General features: G+C 38.7%; 1 protein-coding gene across 1 annotated transcript in view; it reads left to right on the plus strand.

Annotated features, from left to right (window-relative positions):
• Positions 1-15,808, plus strand: part of ADGRV1 (adhesion G protein-coupled receptor V1) — a 685,020-nt gene extending 669,212 nt beyond the window's left edge. Inside the window, exon 90 of the mRNA XM_058276109.1 lies at positions 15,361-15,808. Coding sequence (XP_058132092.1) covers positions 15,361-15,479 — 119 coding nt within the window. The 3' untranslated portion in view covers positions 15,480-15,808. The remainder of the gene's footprint in view (positions 1-15,360) is intronic.
• The last annotated feature ends 4,649 nt before the right edge of the window (positions 15,809-20,457 follow it).

The following is a 20,457-nucleotide window of genomic DNA, read 5'->3' on the forward strand; positions in this document are numbered from 1 at the left end:
GATAGGCATCTCATGGAGGGAATTTTGCTTCTTCCATGCCAAAGAGACCTTCATATGGAACACCTTTGAATAAAAACCTTTTAAGCGCAACACAGTAACCATTATATAGCTCTCTAGTGTTTGAAGTACCAACACACACAATATTTCATTGGATCTTCCTTTGAATCTGTTTTAGTTTCCTGGTGGCTTCAAGCAAATACCACAAAATGGTTTGGCTTTAAGCACTGGGAATTTATTAGCTTATAGTTTCAGGCCTAGAAAATGTCCAGATCAAGGTACTATGAAGGTGATGCTTTCTTCCCAAAGACTGGCTGTCAGCAATCCTTGGCTCCTCTGCCAATGGCAAAGCACATGTGAGAGTCATCTGAATCTGAGCATGCCTAAGTTACCTGGCCAGATCCTGCAACTAGTGAGTGTAAGAATGAGGAATCAAATCAAGGTCTTCTGCCTTCAAGTTCCATAAATCTGTTATTCCTATTTGTTCCTCTGTTGCCTATTTTTAAATGTTAAAACAGAATAGGTATAATCATAGCAGCCGTAATATACCTTTTGATTGATAAGTATATGGTATTTACACATTTACTACACATGTATGATAAGCACCAAAGACTAGAAACAGAATTTAGAACAAAATATTAATAGGAAGCAGATGTGGTTCAAGTGATAGAGCTTCTTCTTACCATATGGGAGGTCTTGGGTTCGATCCCTGGGGCCTGGTGAAAAAGAAGATAAAGTGTGCCCGTGCAGTGAGCCAGTGCCCACGCAAGTGCCTGTATGGTGAGCTAGTGCCCACACGAGTGCCCAGGTGGTAAGCCAGTGTCCACACAAGTGAGACACACAGCAAGATGATGATGCATCAAAAGAGAGACAAGTCAAGGTAAAGCACAGTGGAGACCAGGAACTGAGGGGACGCAATCGACAGGGAACCTCTCTCCATATCAGAGGTCTCCAGGAACAATCCTGGTGAATCCTAGAGGAAAGAAAATGAGAAGAGAAGAAAACCATAGCAAAAACAGCAGGGCAGGAGGCCAAGAAGGGGGAAAAAATAAATAAACAAAAATCTTTAAAAAATATATTAATAGATGTTATTTTCAAGTGATTAGATTAATATGTCAATGGAATGAGTCCTATGTTCCAGTGACTTTTTAAGAAATATGAAGGGTCTGAGATTTTACCCAATTTCAAGCTAATAAGTTAGCCATGGTTTCATGGTTTCTGGCAAAAACATGAGACTTGTAGGTCAGAGACAAAGGATTTTATTGCTCTCAGCACAATAAGCAACATGAGCTTCCTGTTTATATTGGTTCCCTTTTCCCTTTAAGTCTCATGGGGGTGACACAAGGAGCCCTGGTGGATGCCACACATATAGTCAATTTACAACATAGCTGAGAGACCTGAGTTTAGGAAACCCAATTATCTTATAAGGGATAGTAAGCAAACCTCTCTGACCTTTGCTAAAGAGAGAAACATTACTACACTGGACAGTAAGTAAGCTAGCACTCTGCTCTGTAGGGAGACTCTCTTTATGTCTTCCAAAGCTGTTTGCTCTACAAACTTTGCTGTACAAACTTCTAAACTTCAAAACTGTTTAGAACAAAGGAAATCTATCTCTCTGCTCATAAAACATGCATATAAAAATTGTCACACAGAGCATGATCTTAACATCTATGTATAGATAAACAAATCACTACTTAGAAAGAATTTATAGTTTAGGAGAGAGGTAGTGGGTAATAAAGAGATGAGTGTGGTGATACAAATGTTTGCAAGGTAGGGATGTAAACAATTAAGAAAGGCTTCAAATGGGAAGCTAAAGATAAAATGAGTCTTGAAAGATGATTCTATATTTTCTAGGTGGTCAAATTTGGAGAGCAGGAAGGAGGCAGAGGAAATATGTATGAGCAGCAACACAGAGGCACGAGATGATGTTTGGGGGACACTATTGGTGATATTCCTGTTCCTCATCTGATTTCAGAACCAACTAAGAGAGAGACACAGGATATCAAACTAGCTCTTATATTACTGAAAAACCTGATGTGGGACAATTAAGTTTTACCTGCAGGCTGATTAGCCCACCCACCCCACCCTCCAGTGCTGGAAAATCACATGCCACTCCTTACGGGGCAGATTCTGCCCCTGAAAAATATGTGGCATAGACAGGCAGAGCAAGATAGAGGCATTCTGCAGGCAGGCTGTTTTAGTTTACTAAAAGCTGCCGGGAGCAATATACCTGAAATGGGTTGGGTTTTACAATGGTGATTTATTAACTTAGAAGCTTATAGTTCTGAGTCTGTGAAAATGTCCAGATCAAGGCTTCATCAGCTGATGCTTTTCTCCCTGAGGACTGGCTGCTGATGGTCCTGGATTGCATTCTCATATGACATGGCACCTAGCGAGGCGCATGGGGCGTCCGCTGATCTCTCCCCTCTCCTCTGGGCCTCTATTGCTCTAAGCTTCTGGCTTCAGTGGCTTCCTCTCTCTCATGTTCTGTTGATGTCAGCTTCTTGATTTTGTGGCTTTCTCTCTCAGATTCTTTGGGTTTCGCGCTCTCATTCTTTGTATTCATCCTATTTATAAAGGGCTCCAATAAGAGAATTAAGATCCATTCTGGGTCATGCCCTACTGAAGTAATTTAATCAAAAGGTCCCACCAACAATAAGTTTACCTTATAGGACTGGATTAGCTCTAAGGACATGATCTTTTCTGGGGTCCATAAAAACCCCACACTACCACACGGGCCATTCCCTAAGAGAGGGAGGGAGCTTCTAAGGTTCTTATGCCTGCTCTCTGCTTCTACTCACCAATCAGATATGATGCTCTACTCATTGAGAAGGTAGAGTAAAAAGGCCAGGAGTACTGTTATAATAATGGAAGGTTTCTCCTCATGGAAGGAAACAGAGGTGAGGAGTAAGTTTTCTCCATAAACGACCAAACAATCTGCTGCCTTCGACTACAGGTATTAAGTCTCAAGATAGGGCATATAGGGTAAGATGAGACTTGAGATTGGAGACACTGACAGAATCCAGATAATGGAAGAACAGTTAATATCTTTGGACATTATCCTAATGGCAAAAGGAAACTCAAAAAGTTTTAAATAGAGAAGTAGCATGATGAGATTCTCAGGCCCTGCTCATAAAATATTTCATGTCCTAAAACTAGAACAATCAACATCGTAACTTATTTGCCTTTAGGCATAAATTCTCACAGGACAATTTGGTCACAGGAAGTTTCTTTGCTCTCAATTCTGTGAAGTCCTAGTATCATCTCTGTAATAAATCCTGTGCTGGCCTGATACATTTAGGCATTTATATATATTGAATGTATGTGGTATCTAATATTTATTGACTGTTTACTATACTCCTGTCACTCTCTAACTAGAAGTATTAATTCATTTATTCTTCACAGAAGCCTAAGAGGTAGGAAGAATTACTATTTTCATTTATAGGGGATTTAGGTAACTTTCCCAGAGTCACATAGTAAGGAAATGGTGGCAGCACAAAGCACATCTAGGTGGCCTGCCTCCTGAGTCATTCTCTCAGACAGTGTGTGATGCTGCCCTTCATGTATTTTGTTAAATATGGTGAATCCTACTGTAATAAGTGAGAACTCATCCCTATACGCAAAAACAGATTTGGTGCTTGTTAACCCTTTATTGTTGAGTAGCAAATGAATGTGTGAATGAATAAATAAAATCTGAGTTTGTTGACAGGTATAGGCATTCAACGAAGCATGACATAAGAAAGAGTAAAATAAATATTGGAAATTGCTATTAGTTATTGAGAAGATAAAGGAAAATTTTTTTAAATCCATCTCAATTGATCCTTGAGGTATATATAGTTTTTAAATAGGTAAGGATGTAGGAAAGGGTATTCCAGATGAAGGGAATGGAATTAGCCAAAGCCCAGAGGCTTAAGGAAGCATTGTGTGTGAGGAGAGTAAGTACTATAATGTGCAGAGGCAGAGGCAGAGGCAGGTGAGTGAGGCAGCAGAAGAAAGGCCTGAAAGGTAGCTTACTGTCTTGTTAACAATCGTCTGTAGTTTCCTAACTGGGGTTCAGCAAACACTCCACTTTAAGTATTAATAGTTATTCCTCAATGAGGGTATCCCCTGACCAAATATATCTACTGTATTTAAACTGGTGTTTCCTGAACTCATTTGTTGACAGACCCATTTTGGGGGAGCAGGGCAGTTACCGATGGTTTGTATGACATTAAAATGCTGTTTGGAAATAATTATTTTTTTTTAAATGTTATTTGGACACCACACAAAAGATTTAGGATTTTTATAGAACATAGTAAGTCCATGGATGTTTTGAGATGAGGAGTGACATTTCCCCACTGGTTTTTGAGGCAAAATAAGTCTTATTAAACTACAAGAAATAAATTCAGAGGTAGGGATCAGAAAGGCTGGGAGGTTATCACAGGGGTCCAAGGGAGTGAGGTTGAAGCCTCAGATCAGAATAGTGGAAATGAAAGAGGAATGCTGAGGAAAAACTGAGAAGACAATCAGCAAAAGCTCATGTTTTTCTCCTGGGATACTACAAGAATAGGGTGTTTGTGGTTTGTTTGCTGTGGGGAGATCTAGTGGGTTCAAGAATTGGACATATTGGTCATTAGGCCTGATGGGATACCCTTGTGAAAATGTCTGGCAGGCTCCTAAATATTCAAGTTTGGGTCTTCTGCAAGAAATTGGGGCTGGGAGTAATGATCGGAAATGCATTACAGTACAGTCAAAGCTACAGGGATAAATAAGTGTGATCTGGGAGAGTGGAAGGAGAGAGAAGAGAAGAGAAGAAAAGAGTTAGGGGAGGGAGGGAAGGGAGACACAAAGAGAATCCTAGATAATACCTACATTTAAGGAGTGAATAGAAGAGGATCCCACAGAGGAAACGGTAGCATGGTCAGAAAGACAACTAAAGAGAAAAGGGGAATTTATGAAGGAGGGAATGATCAACTGCATAAAATGCTGGTTAGTGTTAGGACTGAAGAGAAACTTTCACATTATATATCATTCTCAGGGTAGAGTATGTCTCCAGCACTATAATAATATTGTCAATTGTTGATGTAGCTTATAACACTGGAAACTAAAATGAATTCTTTTAGCATAATCAAATTAGATCTGGGTCCTAAATATATAACAAGTATTAAATGCATTCAGTTCAGGAATGTGTGGAATGACTTGCTTACTTATAGATATAGCCTAGCATTCCTTAGAGTTCACTAAGATCATTAGGAAATAAATACTTTAAAAGACCAAAATAACAGACTAACATTGCTTTCCTATATTTTTAGAAAAGATATAATATTCAAGCGCCACCCCTTGAGACATCTTACGTTGAAGAATATTGTCAAATCAAAGGGAGTAGTCCACATGCTATTGCATCTGCAGCAGATTTTACACTTGACCCATAGGCCAGATTCAGCCCAGCAATGTATTTAGTTTGACCCACAAAATGTCTTAACATTCTTTAGAGCCAACATTTAAGCTTAGAGATAGCTATCCCACAGAAAGTCAGAATTCTTGAAACATCTGGCCTGATACCCAATAATGGTTGTCCTTTAGACAGGACATGAGCTTTCCAGTTTGTCCAGTGCCCTCCAGACTTGTTTCACTGATTTCCACTAGCCTTTCTGGCCCCTGTGGACATTTGAGTTTGGAAACCTTTATCTATCTCAAGGCCCACCTTAGCTATGGGCTTCTCCAAGCCACGTGCTGGAACTAGCGGGTCTTCCATGTCTCTTGTATTTGAACCTTAAAACAACTTTGTAAAGCTATGTAGCCCTTTGCATATATTTAAATACACACTGAAAGTTTTAACTAAACATCGTAAGATTAAGTAGTACCAAATAATGTAATTTCAACTGAATTATAAATTATTCTTTCAAATTAACCCAAAGGTGTCTAAATACCGTAACAATTTGATACCCACTGTTATTCATTTAAAAAATATATGCACAAGATTTTGTTTCACTTGAAAGTATTACATCATTCTCTTTTTTCTTTGAACTAGTATTTCTATTCCAGGTTTTACAGAATCTTACTAATAAATTTTATGCTTAAAATTCATTTTATCTTCATCTGCTCTTACTTCTTAGTAATTAAACATGTATATAAATTGAAACATTTTTTCCTGTGGCCATAAGACCCAAAAGTATCAAAAATTTTTCTCTGTTATTACCATTATTATTAACCTGCAGTTGAACAAAACATTAATAACAAAAATATTAAATTTTTATAAAGTTACCAAAAATAAAAAAGAATTTTAGCAAGAGAAGAGTGGAGCTGGGTTTTATTTTCTCAAATAATTCATATATCTATGGTGCAGATTATTTCTTGATTTAATAAGAAAGAGGTTAGCATTAATTCTTTTTTTAGTACTATAATTATTATTTTAAAGTTGTAAGTGCTAAGAAAACTTGTTCATATAAGTAGATAAATGAAAGGCATGTCAGTTATCCATTGCTCTATAATAGATCACCTCAAAATTTAGTGGCCTAAAACAAAACCCATGTTGTTCACAATTCTGTAGGATGGCAGTTTGGCCTGAACCTAGCTGGGTGGTTTTTCTGTCCGGTTCACATGGCCTCCCTTGTGTAGCTGAGGTCGCCTGGCAGCTGGGATGACTGGAAGGTCCAAGTAGGCCACACTCACATATCTGGCAATTGTTACTGGCTCAGCTGGGCGGCCTCTCCAGTTGGCCTTTCATCTTAAGGAGGCTTACCCCAGGCTTCCTTACATGGGACCTCAGGGCAGCAAGTAAGTGAAACCTTGTGAACATTGTTACTTTCTCTATTTTCTATTGGTCAAAGCAAGTCACAGATAGGAAAATGGAGTCTTCATGATGAGAGATGCCACAAAGATTGGTGGTTATTTTTCAATCCATCACAGAAAGAGTTTTTGTTCAGCAATACCACTCCTTTCAAAAGAAAATGGTCACATAGAGAGCTATCAGCAAAAATTATTTGTAACGTCTATCAGAAGGAGAGATACCTAAAGAGATGTCAGTCCATTCCAGTACGGGTGTCAGGGTCCCCAGCAAAGGCACAGCTCATACAAGCTCTGACGCAGAGATGTTTTACTCACAAGAGAAGAGACAGAGCAAAGTCAGCTTCACTACTGGGCGACAGTTCCCCACAGCCAGCAGGACTCAATCTGGCCACCTCAGGGAGATGTTCTATGCACAGCACCCCTCTCTTAGTCTGTCTGCTGCAGTGAGGCACCTCATCTCCTCTCATCCGTAGAACATGCCCACCAGAATCAGTCTGTCTCCAGTGAATATTTACATATGCTTGGGAAAATAGTAGAGGGATGTACCGGCAGTCCCCTTACCTGCTTATCCTGCCAGACCAACACACCTCGTCCAGAGCATAGGATGTATTTAGGGTCCCAGGGATGGTGGCAGGCCATGCTGGGACTGGCCTTTACCCATTTAATGATCAACCAATTGATAACTACTATTTTTTATTTTTTTATTTTTTTAAAGATTTCTTTATTTTCCATCCTCCCCCTATTCCCACCCTGCTGTTTTTGCTGTCTGTGTTGTCTGCTCTTCTCAGTTTCTCTCCTCTAGGATTCTACCAGGATTTGATCCTGGGGACTTCTGATGTGGAAAGAGGCTCCCTGTCAATTGTGCCACCTCAGTTCCTGGTTTCTGCTGCACTTCATCTTGCTGCGTGACTCACTCGTGTAGGCACTGGTTCACCATGTGGGCATTTGAGCTCACCACGCGGGCACTTGCACTCACCACTTGGGCACTCACGCGGGCACTTATGCTCACCATGCAGGCATTTGTGCAGACACTGGCTCACTGCATGGGCACGCTTTCTTTTTTCTTTTTCACCAGGAGGCCCCTGAGATCAAACCAGGTCTTCCCATATGGTAGGCAGAGGCTCTATCACTTGTGCCACATCCACTTCCCTGATAACTACTTTAAAGTCCTTTTCCAGTGTTATCAAAAGCAAAGAATAACAAACACCTGAGGTGCAAACAGATGTGTTGCTCAATTAATAGATTCACCCATTTTCTTAACAATGACACCCGTATTTTGGACTGTCCCTTAGGTTGCAATTCCAGAGTTTTGAATCCCTGGGGCAGTGCACCATAGTAGGATGCGTGGGAGTAAGAAGGTGACTGTGAAAAGGCTTCACAGGCACTTCATAAGATAGATGAAGTTTGGAAAAGAGGGCATATGAGAGCTAAAAATCTGGAGATGTAGTCCCTTAAAGCTTTCCCTGACATGTGACCTTTTTGCCCCTTGGAAAAAGTCCCTGTACTGTGGGTTAAGGGAATTCATATTTGAAGCCTTCTGCTTCTGGAGCTTTAAAAACTTCAGAGCCAATAACCTGGGGCATTTTTAGCATTGGATTATGAGGTGGGGCAGCCAGCACCCACATATTCTGCTGACCTCAACCTAATCACTTAGCCACAGTTTAGCTATAACAACTGGACTAACAAACTCCCATTTTCTCTTCTACCTTAAAAATCATATCTCGCAAATATCCTCTTATTCCCAGGTGAGAGTTTCTATAGTATACCGGAGAATTTCCTCCCTGGTATGGTCTAGTCACAGAATTTTTCCTTGTACTGCAGGCTTTCTAAAGGGCTTCTCACCACTCCCTAGATTCAGAGCCGACCTGAGGAAAATTTTTTAATTGGTCCTTGGCATGCAACAGCCTTTCTTTTTAACCCTCTCTTTTTAGCTTTAGAAGCATTCATAATAAAATATTTTATAAATGCAGGTGCAAGATAAAAGCCTTTTCTGTGGTTTTGTATTTTAATAGAAAACTCTTAAGACCAAAACCTTCAAGGTAAAAAAAAAAAAGCATCCTTTAATGGTGAGACTTCAGGCACTGTTGGGAGGACCAGGTAGATATTTTTTTAGCCGTCAACTGCATCACCTGTACATTAGGTTTGTCTTATGTTTTCCTTCCCCTAACTCCTGCATTAAAATATGTGTTAGAGAGTATAGAACAGCCTGGAGAAAGGTTAGTAAGTCACAAATAAGAAGGTAGGTTGCAAGACTGGGAATTACAACCCATTCAAACACAGATTCCTCTTAAAAGCAGGAAATATTGGACAGATGAACATGTTGAAATAGGAGTCAGGGCTAGTCCTGGGCAAAGGCTTATGTTGTGCAGGACTAGGATTCATTTCTGTAACTGCATATAAAACAGTACAGGGCACTTCAATTGATGTTCCATTTATGTAGGTGGATGGATGGATGGATGAAGGGACAAGTTTCAGAAAGGGGGACTAAGTAGGCTTTTCAATTGATACCATTTCCTGTGCCCTTTTAATCTCAGAACTCATCATCTTTCAATCAGCAATAATGTTTTTGAGGTATTCCAGCAGGTACTAAAATATTTACATTAATTTATTAGGTAGAATACCTTTTCTTGGGTGTCATAAAGGGAATTTAGTGTCAGAATGCCATTGCCCTAAGGGGCAAACAGGGACATGACACTTAGGGAAAGCATTCTCTGGTTACATTAAGAACTTCAAATATGAGAAAGACTAGCCCTCTAAGAGGGAAAGACTAGGTAGCCAGCTTTAGTATTGGGAAACACCATCACTGCTTTACAAGCATTTGCAAAAATATTGACAGGTCAGTCCCAAGCTCGTGTTTAAGAGCTACAATTGAATTGTGAAGTGACTGTGACAATGTTTTTTGAGTCCAGTGTGTCAGCGTTGCCTTTTTCATATTTTAAAACAACAACAAAAGCAAGTATATTAGAATAGTTTGTCATAAAATAGAACGCCCTAGCCCTAAAGGCAGCCATGGACTTCTTTTTCCATCTGATGCTTAACTATACTGAATTCTTTAAGGAAAAAAAAGGAAGAATAAGAAAACACTATTGAACTTTTTTTTAATTTTTAATAAAGTATTTTTCCTTCTGTAAGATATCCATATTTCACTCTAAAAAATAGGACATAATGCCCTTCAATTAGTTGTTCTTGAAGTGCATCAACAAAAACACTTAGTTCTAGATTAGTGGTGCCCTGGTTTTTATTAGTTGTTTGTTTTTTTACATAGAATTTTCGAATGTAACTTCACTGTCCCTAACCAGAAATATAGGAGAAGGAGCAGTCACCCTGAGCCAGCCTCCATTTTAAGGAAGGGGAGTAGGTACTGAGCTAACTGGAACAGAGCCTCAGTCTACATCAGTGGTGAGAGTTGTGTGGTAGGGAATATTTACATTCCCAACAAGAAGTGTCTTGAGTACTGGCATTTTCATGTTGATCCAAACCTGACAGAATTCTAAAAAATGTCAAGCTTGGAGCATATTAGGCTTAGAAACAGGGTCTTTCTTCACAGGGGGCTTGTCCCAGAGAAACTAACTTGATTTTCCATTATTCCCAGTCACTCAGCTTCCTTGTTTTACCTCAGGCCAACAACAAAGATATCATAGTAAACTTTTCCCTATTGGAAAACTATACATGATTTCTTTTTCAGTAAGAAGAAAAGGAATGAGTCATCCTTGAACACAAATGAAAACATTCAGAATCAAGGTCCAAAATACTATAACTCCTCAAAGAACTCATTGATAAATTTCTTTTCCAAAGATATTGTATAAAACAGCAACAACTTAGGTAACATTAAAACCTCTACAGCCCTGTGTACTAAATAACACTGGTTGGGAATCACAGCAGCAAAGTAAAATTTTGAAAGATTTATAATTTTTTTCTCATAGAAGGGAAAGGAATATGACCTTCATATCTGTGTCAATTTTAAAAGCCCATATAGAAAGAGAATGGTCCTTGTGGGTCAGAGTACCCTGGGTTGGAATCCTAGTTCTGCATTCTACTGGCTATGTGACTTTCAGCAAGGGAGTTAACCCTTCTGTTTCCTCATATATCAAATAAAGAGTATGTGGCAGCTAGAGATTATTTTATGCATCCGTAAAAGAGAAAGATTATGTTTTTAAACTCATCTTTTCCTGTGGATGTGATACCCTTTGATTGCATTAAACTCTGTTGAGGGACCTTTGATTAGATACTTGATAAAATCAACTTAGGGCTTTGGATTGGACTTGATTGGACTACATCAGTGAGGCATAACTCAGGTTGAGTCTCTGCCCTCTTACTGGGTCTGATATAAACAGACACACAGAGATGAACAGACACGGGAAAAGGGAGCTGCCATGTTTGAGTCTGCCATATGAGAGAGAGGACTGCAGAAAAATAGAAGTCCCCAAGAGTTTCAAAGAGCTGAGACTCAGAGAGAGAAAAGCCCTGTGTATGGTTGCTCACAGTTGAGCTCCAAGAGAAGTAGTTTCTGGGGGGGAAAGAGGTGACTTTCAGAGAGAAGTGACTATCTTGCCTCACTACATGGCAACAACACCAGGATCAATAGTAGCTGACTTTGGTGAGAAAGCATATGTGCTGATACTTCACTTTGAACATTTCATGGCCTTGGAACTGTAAGCTTTTACCCCATATAAATCCCCATTATGAGAACCAAGAGATTTCTGATACTTTGCATAGGCAGCCCTTTAGCAAACTAAAACAGTTTTGTAATTAGCTTGCAAATTTTCATGAGGAATAGCTATTATCTATGTAGTGCAGTGTCTAGCAAACTAAGAGTTATGTGTTGGGTTCACTTTATTGCTATACTTAAAAACAATTTTAAATGTTCATTTTTCCTAATTCTGTAATTCCAGAATGTTCACTGCACCATGACTATGGAGTAAGATGGGATTCTTGGGTGGGTATGGGAGGGGTGGGGGGCCCATGTGCAAGGAGTTTGAAATTTATTCTTTCGGCAAAGTTGAACACATGAAGCCTTGGGGATAAGGAAGTGACACACTTAGAGCTGCCACCTCAAGAGGCAGTATGGTGTAGAAGAAAACATCCTATATTTGTGTCAGAAAGTAGAATGGATGTCTTCATTGTATGACTTCCCTGTTGTGTGTCACCGACAAGTCACTGAAACCTCTAATCCTCAGCACAGTCCCTGCATCTGTAAAATGGGACTGATAATCATCCCTTCCCTAATCAATACATGTAAAATATTGAGAAAAGCTGAAGCTCAAGGTGAATATATACTTCCTTTGTGATTGCTTGTTTTGTCTTCCAAAGAGAAAAGTTGCTATCATCCCAGTGCTGGATTTTTCTTGAATTTCTGGCTTAAAATATAAGCACAAAATACACCTTTCAGAAAATCACCCTCAACCACATTCCAAAGAGATTCCCATCTTTTGCCCAGACCTGGTTGTGCTCCCAATTCTGACATGTCATACCTGTGCCCTTTCTGAATCTCAATGAGGGATTAGCATTTGGATATTACCTGCTTATTTCCACTGGGAAGAAAAGGAGGATGAGGTGGGTCACATAGATGTGGTGACTCAAGGGGAGGCTGTATCTAGAGCTTGCTGACTTCTCACAGGGCCTTGGGCTCCTAAACAAGCTGGTTACACCCACTTACTTGTAAAACTGCATCTCACATTAAACTTCCTAGCCAGTTTGCTCTGGGCCCTTGTAGTCTGCTTAGCATGCTTTCAGCCCAGGACTCATCTTTCTAGTGTTTTATCTCAGTGCTTATCAAACTGGCTTTGTTACAATATTCTTAGTGGGACTTGGATCAGCCAGATACTGGAATTAGTTGGAGTTGGTACTCCTTGGATTGGTTAGCCCCACTCCTCCCTGATGCTAACCACGGGATCCTCCCTGCTTCTCCCTAGTTGATCCCTTTGGGCAACTTGGTTACTCAACCCTTTGGCTCCAACTCACCCCAATCAAGCTGCGGCAAGCCTCAGGGTCCCAGTCGCCTTCACTGCTGCGAGTGGCCACTGTCTTAACTCTCCACTGAGGTTCTTCCAAGTTGGCTAGCACCCCTGCTTCTGTACCTACCCAGGCAGAGAAGCCAGGGCCATTTGCCATTTTTAAGGCATGCTGGTAGATTTGAAAGTTTATCTTCAGAGGCCAGGCAAATACCATAAGTGATTTAAGAGCGAAAACAGTGGAAAACTGGAGGGTAGTTCCTAGTCCCTGTTTTCACTGTTTTGTTTTGTTTTGTTTTGCCATGCAGACATGCAGGCCCAGTTTTCACAGTCTTCTCTTGATTTTTCAAGAGAAACCAGAAATCTGATCTTTTCATGTTAAATGTATTAGCTTTTGGCAACTAACTGAATTTTTATAAAACATTGTCCTTGGTGATATTCTAGTTCTTAATTTAGGGAAAGAGTTATAGGCATTTGTTAATCATTTTGCTTCATAAGCTGCATATACATTTTACATATAGAGTTACAATAAAACTTATCATCCAAACCAGCACAATTTGAGACAACAAAAAGAGGGTGTTACTAATAATTTTGTCAGGTGTAAACTGGGACTTTGTGTGTGTGTGTATCAGATATTATATACGCAAGCTCTCTGCTTTATGGGAATGGTGAAAGAAGTATTTGTGAACAGGTATGGAAATTGGCCTTGATGGGTGGGCAGGAAGGCAGTCAGGCTGGAATTAAAATGCAACACGCAGAATGAGTGCAGAGCCTGGCTCAAATTTGAGAGGAAAGTCTAAAATGGGAAAAGATTGAAATTACATCTATTTCCTAGAGTAGAGCCAGATTATGGAATATCTTAAAAGCCAGAGCAGAGGGTTTCAGACTTAATGCGATTGGCAATAGGAACTGATGTTTATTCTTGATATGGAGAAGGTGGTCAAAAGCAAAATGGACCAGAGCAACAGAGCAGACAATAAAGATGAATGAGGCATTTTCAAGAACTAGGATCAGGGTACAGTTTTTTAATACATTCAACAAAGATTTCCTGAACACCCACAGTGTACTGAACACTATCCTATGAGCTAGGAAATACAAAGATATGAAAGACATAAACCAGTGGGGGAGTCAGAAATTTAAAATGTTGCTTCCTCAGATAGCAGTGGTGATGGGTGAGTTGATATTTATAGGAAGAGTGGAGGCAGCCAGATTAAGGAGGTGGGGAATGAGAAGAGCATCCGAGGCAGAAGTGCCAGCATAATAACATGGTATGAAAAGGCAGTGACAAGCAACTTTGTGTCCTGAGCTCAGAAATGCTAGTGAGATGATAGGCTAGAGAGCAGGCAAGGGTCAGATCCTGTGGTCTTGAAACAGGGCTGAAGAGCAGGCTTCTGGGGACTAAGTAGCAGGAGGAGGGTCAAGAGAAAGCAGAAGAGTTCTGGAAAAAGCCAGCAGATCAGAGGGTGAAATGGGCAAGTGCAATGTCATAGAAGCAAAGAAAGAAGGAAGTTGAGTGTCGACAGCAGCCTTTAAAAGAGGGTACGATGTCCAGAGACTCAGAAGCAGCCACTGGATTTGGCTAGAAGAAGGTGGTCCTGAGCTCCTGCTTCCATCTCCAAATAGGCTTAGATGAAGCTCATTTCCATCTTCCCGTAGCTGTCAGTTCTGTAAACTACCCATCTTATTTCGTAGTCAGAAAGGAAAGTCTCAGCTGCCCAGGCAGCTGGTTTTTCACTTTCCTTTTTGTATGCAGAGGAGGAGGATCTGGGAACTGAAATTGCTGGAGGTTCAAACTAGCACACCCTGTGACCACATCCCCGTTATTTTGTGTGTTTTTTCTTTTTTTTTCTTGAGTGTGTGTGTGTGTATGTGTGTGTGTGTAAGAGAGAGAGAAACAGTCTGAGAGCTGGCGTTCCACGTGTTAGAGAAGGAAAGAACAAGGTGTTCATCTAAGCAAGATTTAATGTTTTCTGAGCTGTTTTGAGCCATGAAAAGAGCAGTGGATAGAGGAGCTTCCTCAAGACAAAGATTCTGGGCACTGTATGTAGTTAATAACAGCTAGCTTTGTGGGATTCCTGTGTGAATCTCTTTTGGCCTTGTGTTACATAATTACTGTTATCTCATGATTAAATCTGAATCATTCAGAGCCAAGGCCCTCAGGGCCCTGATATGGCAGCAGGGTGTTCTCACATGCCTACATTTCTTCTCAGCTCACTGCCCAACCCTGAGTCTCAGCCCGTGGACCTACTAGTACATGTGGGTTAGAGCTTGTATGTTTTCTAACTGTACACGCCACACCCCTGCTGAAAAATCTAATAACCTGCCCTATTTGTATTGTGATAAAAGCCCCAATCGATAAATGCTGTTCTTGGGAGTAGGCTATACTTTTCTACCACACAGAAACAAGAAAAGATTGAGAACTCAAATCTGTGTCTTTAGAAATTAATTTCTACATAAATTAAACATACCAAAGGGAATCTAAAGTATAGTTTCATATTTGTTTGGTTTTAATAGTATTTATTCTAAATGTATAGTTCCTTTTTTACTAATATAATAGATATAAACAGGTTTTGGCTTAATGTAACTTGACCTTTAAGAATTCACTAACCGTTTGGGTTTTGTGCTAATTCTTTCTCTTTTCCAGGTGCTGGTCTCAGTGTCAGTGATAATGAATCTGGACAAGGCAGCCAGGAGGGAGGTACTTTGACTGACTCCCAGATTGTAGAACTCAGGAGGATACCCATAGCTGACACCCACCTCTAGCTTCTCAGTAATCATTAGAATGAGAATATGTTCATATTTGCCTTGGCTTTTGTGCTAAAACTCTGTAAGTATATGCAGCCATGTAATAAGAATCTGTGAATTGTACTTTGTAACTAAACTCAGAAGTGATTTTTGTGTTTGGAATATAAATTGCTTATCTTTGTACAACCTGAAAATCCACTTCTATAATGAAAGACTGTACCAATTTATATTGGTTGATAGGATGTACATACTCCAAGACTGTTAGTTGTTTTAGGATCATCCTACATGGCTAACATGTTTAATAAAAGTAATATTAGCAATCAATAAAAACAGTAGAATCCATTTGATATCAACCAGACTCATTATTTGTTGTGCATGGGCAAAAAGGTAACAAATGAACCTATGTATGCTGAATGTATTTCTGCTTTTCAAAATTTTTAAGAAATCATAACAATCAATTTAATACTTGCAAGAAAAAAGAATAACTTTCAAATTATAAGCTTCCTCTACAGATAATTAAAACTAGGTAAGAGACATGTCATGAATTATGTTAAGTCTCATCTTAGGTTTATTGACTCTAAATGAAGAATCCTAACTGCTCAGATCACTTGTTTGGAAACTAAGGCATGACTAGTAACGCACACTGTTTGACACTCATTCCCATGCATGTATATGATCTTTTTTTACTTGAGTCTTAACCAACATAAACAAAGCTTTAAAATATAACTCCTAAAACCTTTAGATAATAGGAAATGAAAGGAAGGGAAGAACCTCAGGGTGAGCCCAGGCATTTGCATTTTAAGCACATTTCCCAGGAATTTCTAGAATCTGTCCAGATGGTGATGTTAATAGTACAATACTCTTTTCCAAGAGAATGCCAACCTGCCATCCCAAGTTGGCAGGAAGGGGCCTTTCTACTAGATTACAGAGCTGGTGGAAATTGAGATAGGTAATTTTGTGATATCAACCATGGTTGCCTGAAGATGGCTCTCAGTCATTCAGCTGGCCACTTAGACCTTCCAAACTCTTTTTATCTAGATATCCTAAGGCACCCTGTTTCTTTAAGCATTGCTATCTGTGCATGAGATAGAAGACTGCAATGCATCTAGAAGACGTTGATTCCTGAAACCATAAAATTTATTATTTGTTGATAATTCTGCATCAGAGTGTTAATGGGGGTACTACAGTTAGCATAGTCTTTCATCAAGATATATTTCTGCTCATTATAAAATAAGGGATCAGAACATTATCCAGAATGAGTGTTCTGTCCTCAGTTAAAAATAACTCCATCAAGCATTTTAGCACAGCTAAAAAAGTATCATTCTGAAGAGTTCAGAATTTGTTTTAGAGAAACATGTCTTGATTTGGATTTTTCAGTCTTTCTTTGTCTTGGAATGAGAAATCCCTGTTGTGTTCATGATGATTTCATTGACTATGATTCCAGAAAAATCACTGGGAACAGAACAAGTTTGTCCCAAAGAAGACTTTTTGACCTTTTTATTTTGGAATTCTTAAATATTTTTGAAAAAAATCAGTATCATCCTGACAAAAAAATAAAATAAAAATTATCTGTCCAAAAGAAAATTTTGTTCTGTTAATAATATCCCTAAGAGCTATCTGTAAAACATTCCAAGTGCTCTATTGTCACTGCTAAGCATGGTTTCACATTTTTACAAAACTTGAGGTAATCTTATTTATCGCCTCTTTCTCTCCACTCCTCATCCTGTGAGTCCTCCCCCTGCCCCATTCCCTCCCACCTATATGGAGTTTTGATTACTGAATTGTCATGACAGGTAGAAAACAAAAGCTGCATGACAAAATCTAAAAGCATAAAAAAAATTCAGGCTGCATTTTTGGTGGAGTTAAAATCCTTTTTAAGAACTTTAGAAATGGTGCTAAAAAGACAGAACTTACCTGGAGTAACAAATAAGTTGTTGTCCCAACCTACAGCATTGCACTGTAGTCTATTCCAAGACGGGATAGGAGCAATTGATGAAAAAAATTAAAAATGAAAATTTTGAAATTGATATGCCTTCTAAAATTGTTAATAGGTTTTAACAAATTTGGGCTTAGTTAATGATGATAGAAATATGAGATTTCACTGTGTGAAATCCACAGGTCACAATCGTTGGTAACTTTTTTAGCAGAGGTAATTACAAAGGTAATTGTTGATAGCTATTTTAATTTCTATGTGTTGTCAGAATTTGGGAAAACCTGGCCAAAAAACACCCAAAAAACAGAACCAATAATGGACACCTTTATTCCTTCAGATTTTTGAATTTCTATTGCTATCCTAAATGCTGTCTTGATACCTCAAGAGATCAAAAGAACCCCCTGCCACTGTTCAGGATGACTCTTTTACATATTGGAAGCAAAAACCAAGGTTTTCAGAAGACACTATGCTAAAACAAATAAGTTTCATATTCCAATAGCAGCAATATTTTGCCATCCTGTTTCCTCCAATATAGATTAAAATGGGACATCTGCCAGGGAAATAAAGTACAACATAGGAAGAAACAAATCAAATCAGATTCTGCAAAGTGAAAACTGGGACTATAACACATCACTGTGGTCTTTGTGTTTCAGTGAGCTTAATCTCTTTTCTTTCATTTTCTGCCCTCTGTCAAGGGGCACCTGCCATTTCCCTGGACAATGTCTGCTTCTGGGTTTATTTGGGTTTTGTTTTGCTTTTTGTTTTTGTTTGTTTATTTTTCCTTTCATTTTATGGATTTTTTCAATTTTTGTTTTTCTGGAATGCTAAAGAAAGAATATTTCCTAATTTGAGTGCAAGTGCAGAGGGATTAGTCATTAGTGGATGGGATGGCTTTGGAGCTGGTGGAATTCCTACTAACAAGATTCAAGATACCATGCAAATGAAAAACTTAGTAAGCAAAACACAGAAAGAATTTCATTCTGAAACTTTAACTTTGAATTGGTTTCAATTGCTTGGGACATTTTACAGTTTAAACAATCATGTTCATGTCTCCAAATCCAACCAGAGAAATTTAAACACATGATGGAGGTATGACTGGAAAAAGTAGAAAATGCCATTCAGGAATGAAGCTCTGGGACAATTTCACCATGTGTTTTCCAGCACTTAAGATCCTTCTTGAATTTAGCCTTTAGGCCTCTGGGTAGATGTATTTGGGAGAAGGTCTCAATCAGATCAGTAAATGGTGCAAATCATCTCAAAGGGCCTGGACTCCAGAGTGGATTCCCCCCCACAGCCTGACCTTGGCTTGAACATTGCAGAAAAAGCACCAAGAGCCTTCCTCAGTGCTGTGTGAACTTATTTATGTAGAGCTGCATGGATCCAGCCTCCCCAGTGCTACTCTAGTAGGATTTAAGTCACAGGTCCATGAGTAGCATTTAAAGATTGGACCAAGTGACTGATGCTAGGAAACTCTTCCATTATCTTAAATATCTTCCAGGCATTTTTAACTGACTGGTCAAATAAACTACAACTCAGAGCAGTGACATTCTTGTTGATTTAATCAGAGCATTGATTTTATTCTTATTCATCTCACTCTAAATTTCACCCCATAAAAACATTTTCAATACTATAATAGAGACCCAAACTCACCTTTTCAAAAATTTTTAAAACCTCAGATACTTTCTCAAGCTGTAACACCTGCTATATATAGTACATGCAATGAATACATATAAAATATTCCTAAGAAATATTCCTAAAGAAAAAACCCTTATTTTTATTGTAGTCTGTAACTATTCAAATCACCTTGATGAGTTCTGGGACCACCTTAATTAGGAGTCTACTACACTGGAGGAAAAAGAGTTTAACAAAGAAAATAATTTTTAAAAACTGGTATTTAGTGTAATAGTAAATGCTTCAGTATCATTGATTTATGGTTAACAAACATTTTATATTAAAAGTAGCTTATAAAATTTCAAGATAAACAGTAAAGAGAGAATAACCCTGCTTCCTGTGTGGTTACTGTTGTCATAGATTGTCTTTGAGAATTAGTTTTCAAGGAGGCTTCAGTTCAGCCCTGCATTGGACTCAGTGGCTGGGTCTAACAACTTTTCCTGTGCTGTGAGCACCAGCTTTGGGACTGAAGTCTCTAAAACTGGCACACATAAAGGAAATTTCTATCACTTTTCATTGCAAGAAATAATATTTCAGTCCTGTGGGCAAACTTACGATCCTGCTGAAATTTGAGTTCCTTTACCTGTAAGAAAGCAGGGTCAAACTATACTCTTGGTCTTCGATATGTCTTTAGGAATTTATGAGCAAAATCACAATTTTTTTAAAATTAAGGAACGTATTGATAGTATTTGTTTAGTAACACTAATGAAAGAAAGAGACAAATACAAATCATTCCAACATATTTCTGTGTACTCAGATGTATGATTTAATATTTATTTTAGCATGTGTGTGTGAGAGAGAGAAAGAGAGAAAGAGAAAAAGATTAGTTCTTGGATTTCAAGGCAAGGAAACCCAGAAAATCATGATAATAATAACACATTCCAATTACAGTTTACAATGCATGATTAAAAGATATTTTGAAATGATTCATGACGTTTATGAAACTGCCCATCATACTGCCTCGTGGTTTATATCTTTCCAACATCTAACAAAATCATTTTGAAGACTTTTGCACATTTCCCATCAATCATTTAAAGAAAAACTTGAAAGACTGGGTAAGAACACTAACACAAACTATAAAGAGAACCATCTTGATCTCAGGTGCTAAAGAACTCTCAGTGGCATCATGATTCCTTTCTTGACTGCTGTACTCTATCAAATAAGTCACAAGTATTATACAGTAAATCAGTAGTTTCCCCTAAAGCATTATCTTTATCCTATTATCTAATTTAGAGTATCCTTTATTTCTTGATCTTTTATAGATTTAATTACAGATGTTTTGCTTTAAAAAAAATGAGAATGTCTTTAAAATGCGTAATTACTGAACAAATCAGATGCCATGTTATCCTCATGTTACCAACGAAGCTTTCATTTCGAAGATATCACTTGTTG

This window comes from Dasypus novemcinctus, chromosome 2, assembly GCF_030445035.2.
Source record: "Dasypus novemcinctus isolate mDasNov1 chromosome 2, mDasNov1.1.hap2, whole genome shotgun sequence".
Taxonomy (NCBI): domain Eukaryota; kingdom Metazoa; phylum Chordata; class Mammalia; order Cingulata; family Dasypodidae; genus Dasypus; species Dasypus novemcinctus.